This window comes from Salminus brasiliensis, unplaced genomic scaffold (genome assembly GCF_030463535.1).
Source record: "Salminus brasiliensis unplaced genomic scaffold, fSalBra1.hap2 scaffold_125, whole genome shotgun sequence".
In the NCBI taxonomy this organism is placed as follows: Eukaryota; Metazoa; Chordata; class Actinopteri; order Characiformes; family Bryconidae; genus Salminus; species Salminus brasiliensis.
In genome coordinates this window covers 1-10,967 of record NW_027326657.1, presented here as the reverse complement: position 1 = coordinate 10,967, position 10,967 = coordinate 1, and the positions used below count along the sequence as shown (strand labels likewise).

General features: G+C 42.5%; 1 protein-coding gene across 1 annotated transcript; it reads right to left on the bottom strand.

Annotated features, from left to right (window-relative positions):
* Positions 1-503: 503 nt before the first annotated feature.
* Positions 504-8,103, bottom strand: LOC140548824 (pituitary homeobox 2-like). The gene is made up of 3 exons (XM_072671996.1): positions 7,938-8,103; positions 4,929-5,125; positions 504-1,113 (listed from the first exon to the last, which is right to left on the bottom strand). Exons 1-3 carry the CDS (start codon positions 8,101-8,103, stop codon positions 574-576), a joined length of 903 nt encoding a protein of 300 aa, XP_072528097.1. The 3' UTR covers positions 504-573.
* Between the last annotated feature and the right edge of the window lie 2,864 nt (positions 8,104-10,967).

Here is a 10,967-nt window from a genome sequence, read left to right as displayed (position 1 = left end):
ATACAAGTGTGGGGGTAAATGGAGGGGTCTGTGTCAGGCTTACAGTAAGAGCTTTGCTTCTATTGAATCCGGTTTAGGTCTTGGTTTTAGTGCCCTTTTAAAGAAGGGGTAGAAGGAAGAGTTTTGGGGGGGGGCGGGGGAGGGGGGGTGAGTTGGGGTACCATCAGTGGGAGTATTCTAGGAGGGGTAGTTTTGGGTCACCACTGTAATTGTTGTAATATCCCCTTAATACAGGATATGACAGTGAAGACTCTCGGGGGGTCACAGGGGTCAACGGACAGGGCGAATTTGGGGGCGGGTCCCGGAACAGCCTTTAGAAAGGGAATACTAGGAAAGAGTCTAGGGGTTTAGGGGGTAAACTGGGGGCATACATGGAGGACGGTGGGTATCCCAGCCCTACACTGAGCGCTTTCCTTCCCTTCGCGTCCATTTTGGGCCACGGTGCGCCATCAATGGTGTGTTTTTGTTCTAGCGCCCCCTTCAGACAAGAGGTAATAGATGAAAGTCCGGGGGCTGGGGGGGCGAGGGGATAAACACAGGGTTGAATTTGGGGTTCTTCCCAGTGTCCAATCCCTAAACGGGTCTATCCACTGCATACTGGCACGCGCTGAGGTTGGACGGGTTCTGCACCCCCGCGTAGCCGAAGCTGGAGTGCTGCTTGGCTTTCAGTCTGAGACTGGCCAGGCTGGAGTTGCATGTGTCCCGGTAGACGTAGGGCGGCGTCGGGGGTGCGTAGGGGCAAGCGGGGGCGGAATTGAGAGAGGGTCCGCCCAGGTTGTTGAGGGGGTTACCGAGCGGCGTGTTGAGGCCCGAGGTGGGCACCATGCCCGAGGAGACGCTCATGGAGGAGATGGAGGTGGGCGGAGAGAAGACGGCCTGAGAGCTGAGCGGACTCACGTTGACCGAGTTGAAGAACGGGAAGCTTTTGGCCGACAGAGAGGCCGGCGCCAGGCTTTTGGCCGCCCAGTTGTTGTAGGGCGGGTAGCTGGCGTACATGTCCTCGTAGGGCTGCACCAACCCGTTAAACTGTGCACCGAAGCCACCCTTACACAGCTCCGCCTGCTGGTTGCGCTCACGCTTGCGCCACTTGGCTCTCCGGTTCTTGAACCACACCTGCAGCAGAAAGGTGGAAAAATGCATGCATTAATTACGAGCATTAATGAACCCTGAATACTGCAGACTCAACAACTACACCACAGTTTAATAATTAACAACAGTGCATGCATATTCATATATGCTAATTATTGCAGTGAATGCATGTTAATGTCAACCAGTACTAAAAACTACATTACAAAATATGCTCTATATGAAAATGCAGATGTTTAATATGTAAATGCGTGTATATTCATTTACATGAATCACTCCAGTGAGAGCATACTAATTAAAAGTTTTATTATAACTCAATCAGCTTTATTAAAAAATAAATGAGACGTACAGACGTTCCGTATGGAAATGCATACTAATGTGTGAATATTAATTCATATTAATCACTGCAGTGCATGTATCTGAATATAAAACATGAGCACTGGAACTGGATGTGTGTTGCAATACACACATAAAAGCCACAGGTGTGTATTACATGTGTATTACTCAACAATAATCAGTGCATTCGTGCATATTAATCATTATTAATTATTAACTCGTAGCATCTGAATGAAAACCAGCACAGTCCAGCTTCTGCATAAACACTCAAACCGAACTTGTGCTTCAGTACAACCACGAACAATGCAGATATGTCTTATGCAAATATCTAAATATTAATCAGCGCAGTGAATGCATATTAATTTGCCTTCGTCGGTGCAGCGCGTGCGTTTTAATACATAAATAAATGAATAAAGTCTATTAGGCTGGGTGCTTCGCGAGAATTTACAACTGAATCTGCACTACAGTGCACCAATCACAGTGCATCGCGTGCATGTAAATGCACTAATAGCCACTGAAAAGCGCGCATATTAATGCAACCTTCTGACGCTAAATTAGTCGCGTGCGGGTGTGCACGCATTGCAGGTAAAGGCACCCTTCTCAGACTCTCGCTGTTCTGTTTTGCAATACACACGTTCAATACACGTCCAGCGCGCGTGCCTCAGCGTGCACTGTTAGTGAAGATAGGCTGGTTGCTTTGTGCACGAGCTGCAAATGCAGATTTATGTAAATAAAATTTTCAATCAATGCATTATTATTATTACTATATATTATTATTATTATTATTTATATAATTATTATTATAACCGTGCAGTGACGTCAGCCTCTATTTGCACTAGAACTTATATGCATGTACAGAAGCTGCAGTTTACAAACGAAGACCAGCTTTCAGAGTCGAATCTGAACAGTCGATCGCACGTGAACATCAAACAGCTCAGGTTGCGGGTCCGGTGCATTTTAGACAGTGTCCACGGACCTGTCAATCATCCCCATTACTCTGCGTTTGTCTCCGCCGTCCAGCTTTAGTGTGCATTTAGCCCTAAACCGAGACGCACACGTGCAGTCAGTTCCGTTTAAGAGCCAGATCCTCGTGCATGTTGGTGGGACAGCGCGGTAAGAGCCCCCTCATTAGTCTGGATTTATCTCTGCACAATACACATCCAGTTCTCAGCGCGCTCGCGTGTGTACTGGAGTCAGTGCAGCGGGTCAGACTGCCTGATATCAATTACCGCACTGCGCGCACGTTAATGCGAACCGGTCAAACGCTCGCGTGGGGCTGAGGCGGAGTGTTCAAACTTAAGGGCAATGCACAACACGAATGCACGCGCAAGAGCACATTTCCCGTAAAGAACAACCAGAGCGTTTCAGCTGAGATTTCACTGCGTGCAAAGTATCAGAAATGCTGAAAGTGACCCTGCAGTGTGGGACAGTAACGCACGTGCACATGTAGCCGGAGCGATGAAACAAAATGCAAAGACATGTTGAGGTGAGTTTGAGTGCTATAGCAGTTTTATTACATGCATATTAATGCATATTAATAAAATATGCAGTCTGCTTCGTTGGTGCATGTACTGAACCTGCATTACATACATATTCTGTACTATATTCTGTAGAAATATGTGCCACATATAAAATACATTAAATGCATGTACTATTAATCAATAAAATATTCTGTATTTAATCACATTAGACACTTTAGGGAACCGTGTAACATAAATGCGCGTGCTGTGTTTATTGTAGCGTGTTTGTGTGATTTTAAAAGAACAAAAGCATGTAAATGTGTGTGTGTGTGTTTGTGTGTGTGTGTGTGTGTGTGTGTGTGTGTGTGTGTATATATGCAACGCTCGGATCATAAGCCGGTCGGCTTGGTTGTCGCGTGTTAAGACTAAAAATACAAAATGAAATTACATTAAAAATAGACTTTTGTTTTTAATGAGCAGATTATAATGATCTGCCCTGTTCCTAAATAAACGCGCGTGTGGTTCTAAAACGTCAGTCAAATTCTCTACCCACCTAAAACAGTAAATAAACACACCTGCAGTGTTATACAGGACTTAATTAGCAGACTAATTACACTAATTACACACACAGCAACTGATCTACAGGTTTATCAGCCCAATACACACCCGGCTCTGACAGCGCGCGCGTGGTATTTCTGCCAAACAAACACATTATTATTATTATTATTATTATTATTATTATTATTATTATTATAATGGATCTGATTCTGGTTTCTTTCCGGACAGAAACGTCATCAGACCTCTGAGTAATTATAGAGTATTGTGTAGTATTATTGTGTAGTATTGTGTATAATTGTGTATTATTGTGTAGTATTGTGTATTATTGTGTAGTAGGATCCGTGTCAGTCCCACAGTATCACATTTATCTACAACCTGATGAACTGCAGAATACGCTCGCGCACAGATGAGCGTGAGATCAAAGCCTGTATCAGACTGGAAGAACTGAAGCGCTTCATAAACGCTCTGCAGAACCATCTCCAGACCTCACACACGCCTGGACACGAAGACCTCAGAGCAGGAGAACACAAGCTCTTAGAACCGTGTCTAGAACGCATCTACAGACACATCGGGAAGCATAGCGAACATATTTCATCAGTCTGCCTCATTTAAATGAGTTTCTTTGATTTTTAATCAAATTCTAATCTCTGAATGTCTCAAATATGTTATTCTGTTATATTTCATTATACCTGCAGCCGGTGTGCTGCCCCGGGCTGCAGTGGGCAGTTTTACTGTTATGTACTTTAGTGATTTATTATTACATTTGTGAAAATATTATTTATTTTAAAACTTTTATTAACTTTTGTCGCGATCGTGTCCCGCGTGCGCGTGATGACTGTCCTACAGTTTATGCATAAATATTTTTATTTTAATTAGAACCCCTTTCTTATCTTTATCTGTTCTCTTATTGGGCTTGTTTGTGTTATATATATTTATTTATATATATTTATATTTATATTTATTTATATTTATATATATTTATATATTCTCACAGTGTTTTTCACTGCAATTCTAAATGATTTAATTAGTAATTAAAGTAATAAATTTTTTATCATTTGCATCCTGTAGTCAGTTGACAGTAAGAAGCTCATTAAAGCTTTATTGTATATGTTATTAATATCATACAGCTGTTGTGCTGCAGGCTTTGGTCCCGGCGTTTGTGAGGTTTGTGCAGGCGGCGAGTTCACGCTGCTGTAGTTTATTCATTGTGACGCACTTCCGCTTCAGAAGGTTTAATAATCCATTAACTTCATACATGCTAATATAGAGCAGATGAATATTGAAGATATACAGTAATTAATAGCTCCGGCCTTCACCACGCGAACTCCTCGCGCGCGCTCCCTGTGTATTTGTTGTATTTATTTTACGCGTTGTAAAAGCCTTTCATCTCCAGCAGAGTAATAATTTAATAATCATCATATCTATATCTATAAAACACTGTATCACTAATATATAACGCGCAGCAGCAGCAGCAGCAGCAGGGCTTACCCTCACTCTGGCCTCCGTCAGGTTCGTCCACACCGCGATCTCCTCGCGCGTGCTCATGTCCGGATAGCGGTTCCTCTGGAATGTGGCCTCCAGCTCCTGCAGCTGCGCGCTGGTGAAGTGGGTGCGCTGCCGCCGCTGCCGCTTCTTCTTACAGGGGTCATCACACGGGTCATCCTTCGAGCTGGACTTGTCTTTATCTACACACACACACACACACACACACACACACACACACACACACCGAATTAACATCCTGCAGAACACCAGCGCAGTCAAGGGTTCTGGAAGAACCAGGGCTGGTTCCTCTAAGGAGCACGTCTGTGTGTGAAGAACCTTGGGGTTCTTGCTCAGGAACCTTTACAGGAAGTAAACATTTCTTACACAGGAAACGAACTTATGGATCTAAAAGTGGTTCTGGAGCATCGCGCAATAAAACTCCATAAAACAACCCGGAGCACCTTTATGTTCAGGAGAGCGCGTGAGCTCTTTAGACCTGGACTTAAGAAACGCAACAACATTCAAGGGGTAACATTGCTGATTGGTGTCTGTAAAGCAGCGCGCGCTGGTTCTAAAACGGTCACGCGGACCTTCTTTCCAAACGCGCTTATTTTTATCTTTAGAAATTAAAATAAATAAATGCTCTGAATTATAAAATTAGCACATCCGGTCACCTTTAGACTCCACCTAACTCCACCCATGGAAATGCCAGCATGGCCAGTGCTGAGCATCACCCAGTAAGATCGCTAGTGTAAGGGTGGGACGCGCTTTCTGATTTTAGCGCTAAAATTAGTTTCATCCATTAAGAATGAAGAGTCATTTGATTGAAGGTGTTCAGGAATGATGGCGCGGGGCAGCTGTGGAGCTGGGTCCAGGTTCTGAACCACTACAGAAATGCCAGTGTTAAAATGCCAATGATAAAATTATATTTCATCAAAGATCTAAAAGTTTACTTTGATCTTTTTTAAAAAACATCTCTGAACTGAACTACTGAGGAATGATAAGAGCAGTGTTAGCAACGCGGCCCAGACTGTAGCAAATACACACAGGTCAGTGGTTACATGGCCAGACGGTTTAACAGGCTGGGGCTGGGATGACTGTGCTCTTTTTAAAAATGTTAATATATATAAATATAAATATAAATTAATAAATATAAATATATAGTATATAGTGAAAGAATGGGTTGTGGAGCTGGTCCCGCTTTATAAACTCATGCACACAGAACCCAGATCAGAAACATGTGCACGAGGTAAAGCTGCAGTTTCCTCCCTCTGAACTACAAACACTTAAAGAACATCTGAAAGAACTGATCAAAAGAATCAAGCGCTACAATCAGATTCACAGCTTCATTTATCTTTACATACAAACAGTTAAATTAACCTCCTCCCCCCCACACTCACACACACACACTCACACACTCACACACACTCACACACTCACACACACTCACACACACACACACACACTCAGTGTAAAACACCGATCCGCTTTAAACGATACATTAATATCTTTACTGTCACGCGCAATTAACCCAACAATATTAACAACACACTGACCCTTTACTTTAGAAGCGCGCGCGCACACACACACACACACACTTAAAATACACACACATTTCCATCGCACGAGCCACGGGCTTTTCTACACAATATACACTCGCGCGCTCGCTCACTACCACGGCAAAGTCACCCCCTTTAACATTTCCATTCAGACTGAGAGCCTCACACACACACACACACACTCACACACACACACACACACACACTCCTTCACTCTGTACACACAGTCAGATGTTCCTCTGCAAGAACCCGCAGAACCCTAACTGTTCTAACTCCTCTTCTCTTGACCTCGAGCTCCAGCCCTCGCGCTCAAACAACAACAGTAAATATATATCAGTATAATATATAAAGTAATTAACACAGACGAGCTGAGGGCTCTGTGTAGTCATGGTGTCCTGAGGTATCAGCACTGCAGGGTTACTGTAATTACTGCTGTCACTGTTAGCAGTGGTGATATTATTATAATCAGTATAATTAGCAGCATATTATTCATATAATCAATATAATCCGTATTATTAGCAATTATTAGAATCATTAGTAGCTTTACTGTTATCAGTTATTAAAATCATTTTATAATATAGAATCTTTAGTAGCACAACTGCTATTAGTATTAGTTAATATTAGTAATATTAATCCTGCTCCTGATATGATTATCAGTGTTACGGTTATTAATATTAATATTAGTAGTAGTATTGTTTGATTTCCTGACGTTTACATTTCTACCCCGCTCTTTTGTGTGTGTGAGTTTGTTCGCGTTTCCGGATCGATCAGTTTATAAATACTTATAATTACATGTAATTATTATTTATTTAATTATAAATACATCCAAATAATTAATGAAGTAGAATAATTTAGAACAAAGCTGCTTTAATCTGAAGAGGAAATAAATCTGATCTGCTTTTCAACTTTAGCCTACACACACACACACACACACACACACACACACACACACACATATATATAAATATATATAAATATATAAACCTGGTTCATACATTAAACCAATCAGTTAACGTTAATAATTAAATAATCAGTTCAGACAAACAAAAACAATAATAATAAAATATAAAATTACATAATAATATAAACCTATATTACACTAAAATATCTTTTACTTGCGTTTATCTCTGTTACATCATTTCGATTTAAATTGAGCTGTACCGTAGAATGAGCTAATAATAATAATAATAATAATAATAATATTAGATAATAATAATAATAATAATAATAATATTAGATAATAATAATAATAATAATAATAATATGTAAAAGTTTTTACGTTTTATTTTTTTAAACTGATCATTCTAAAAAAAACCCTTCAACCGTTCTGGTGAAAGTGCTGTAGTTCAGTGAGCTCCACACAGCCCACAGCACTAACGTCCCCCTCCGGAACCCCGGCGCGTTATCGTCCCCCTGCTCCAGCAGAACCACCGCCGTCCCGCGCTGCCCTTACCTGCGCACTCGGGGCTGGAGGAGTCGGCCACGCTGCGCCCTTCCAGCCGCGGTTTGAGGGGCTGGAGGCTGGAGGCCATGGCTAAAGGAGTGTGCAGGGCGGCCGCTTTTCCTCCGGCCATGTGCTGCTGATGCTCCAGAGCCAGAGGATCCTTCATAGAGTTCATGGATCCGGAGCTGTAGCGCTTTTACGCACGGCGCGCGAGCTTCAGCTCGAGAGTTCCAAACGTCCTCGCGAGAAAAGGAGCTCTAATCAGAGGCTGGAGGGTCGGTAGGGTCTGGATTCACGCGCTCCGGGCAGCTCCTGTCCCCCGGGGGAAAGCCCGAAAGTACCAGCGGTCCGCAGGGTCTGCGCTTTTACGCGCGGCGGTGTGCGGACAGTGGGCTCGGGTCTGATGCGCAAAGACGCGGCGACGGAGTGACGAGGACAGGCAGGTGATATCGTATCCACAGGCATACACACATCTCTCACACACTCTGCGGCTTACTGCTCTGCGCGCGGACCTACTGAGTCCTCTCTGTCTCTCCCTCCCTCTCTCTCCCTCCCTCCCTCTCCCTCTCTCTCTCTCTGCGCAGCGCCCTCCCTCCCCTTTTGACAGCCCATCAAACTCGCCATGACAGGGGTGTGTGGCCAAAGAGAAAGAGGAGAAGAGTAGGCCTGGGCGTGTGCGTGCGTGCGTATACGTCTGTGTGTGTATGTGTGTGTGTGTGTGTGTGTGTGTGTGTGTGTGTGTGTGTGTGTGTGTGTGCTTATTTATCCTTTCACATGAACCCCCGTATAGAAGGAGATAAATGAGACTCAGTGTGGGGCAACCGACTCTACTACCATCAGGAAAGAGGAACAAACAAACAAACAAACAAACAAACAAACAAATAACTAAATAAATGAAAATAATGCTCCAAACACCCCAAAAATAAGATCATTAGTTACTTGAAAAAAAAGACGATGATGATGAAGCTTAGGTGAGTTAGAAATATGATATACATAAAAAGAGAGAGAGAGAGAGAGAGAGAGAGAGATAAAAGAAAAAGAGGGAGAGAAAGGAGATAGTGAGCGAGAGACAGAGAAAGGCAAGAGAGAGAGAAAGAGAGATAGAGATAGAGAGAGTGAGAGAGAGAGAGATAGAGAGAGAGAGATAAAGGCAACAAAGGAAAAGTGATAAAAACTGATGAAGATTAAAAGATGAAGATGATGATGAAGAAAGAGAAATTATCATAAAAAATTAATTATAAAATATATATTTAAATTGGGATCAGAATCTCAGCTTTTCTAACATCTCCAGCACTTCATCCACATCTTCACCATCATCATCATCACAGACAGACGTAGAACATTTACATTTACATTCACGGCCTTTAGCAGACGCTCTTATCCAGAGCGACTTACAGGGTAACTCGTATTACAGAGGAGGGCTAATGTAGTGTTAGGAGTCTTACCCAGGGACTCTTATTGGTGTAGCACAGCATAGTCACCCAGACCAGGAATTGAACCCTGGTCTCCTACATGGTGTGGCACCTCAGTGGCAGCTAGTGGTGTTATCTGTTGCACCACACCAACCACGTAGAAGGTGACCAATAAAGTTCCGGCTCACTTCACCCAACACACACCACTATCTACACTACTTCTAACACACACACACACACACACACACCAGCAGCACCCTGAGTGTGTGTATCTCACCATCTCCAGTGCTGTGCTCCAGCCCTCCCTCTGCTCGGAGAGGCGGCTGCATTTTGTACATAGCTTCAGTCTGCAGGGTCTAATCCTGACGGCCGAGGCCTGCGTGAATTAGACCTCCACCAGATAACACACACACACACACACACACACACACACACACACACACACACACACCAGCACTAATCCACTGCAGCCTTAAGGCCAGAGGCAGCACGGCCACCCCACCACCGCTGTGTCCAGTCTTTACAGGGCCTCCGATACTGACAGCACGGACCAGTCTTTACAGCCCTGTCCTGTCCAGTTTGACCAGGGTCTATAAACGCATTATAACCGTGTAATAATCGCCCTGCTCACTCACACAGGGATTAATAAGCCAGACACAAACATATACCAGCAGTGACTCACTCAGTTTACCTCTTTCAGGAATACAGTAACAGCACTGTCTGAATCAGACGCCACCATGAATCATCTCAGGACAACTGACCATCAGCATGTCCTCACACCTTCAGCAGTCATGCTGGAGGAATCTCTGAGGCTGGCCAGATGTTTACCTTCTACTTAATGTAAATATGCAGCATAAATCAATACACAGCATATTTAACCCCTTAAACCTACCTTTAGAGACAGGATAGAGATGTATGACCTATTATTTATTGACTATTGTCAATTATTCAATATTTTAATGAGCAAATTATTCAGTATCCACTATGAATTACTCAGTATCCACTATGAATTACTCAGTATCCACTATGAATTACTCAATATCTACTATGAATTATTCAGTATCCACTATGAATTACTCAGTATCCACTATGAATTACTCAATATCTACTATGAATTATTCAGTATCCACTATGAATTACTCAGTATCCACTATGAATTACTCAATATCTACTATGAATTATTCAGTATCCACTATGAATTACTCAGTATCCACTATGAATTATTCAGTATCCACTATGAATTACTCAGTATCAACTATGAATTATTCAGTATCCACTATGAATTACTCAGTATCCACTATGAATTACTCAATATATACTATGAATTATTCAGTATCCACTATGAATTACTCAGTATCCACTATGAATTACTCAATATCTACTATGAATTATTCAGTATCCACTATGAATTACTCAGTATCCACTATGAATTACTCAATATCTACTATGAATTATTCAGTATCCACTATGAATTACTCAATATCTACTATGAATTATTCAGTAAGTATTGAGAATGATACAGTTTTACAGTGAAACTAATACGTGTCCTGTCTGGATCCTCAGCTTTTCCGTAGCTTATCTGTTCTTTCACAAGTTGTGCATGTGTGTGCGCTTTTTGGGAGAGGTA

Coding starts and splice junctions, on each gene's coding strand:
- LOC140548824 (XM_072671996.1), bottom strand. CDS start 8,103: ATGAACTCTATGAAGGATCCTCTGGCTCTGGAGCATCAGCAGCACATG. Junction 5,126..7,937: donor CTCCAGCCCCGAGTGCGCAG/GTAAGGGCAGCG, acceptor GTGTGTGTGTAG/ATAAAGACAAGTCCAGCTCG. Junction 1,114..4,928: donor TGACGGAGGCCAGAGTGAGG/GTAAGCCCTGCT, acceptor TTTCTGCTGCAG/GTGTGGTTCAAGAACCGGAG.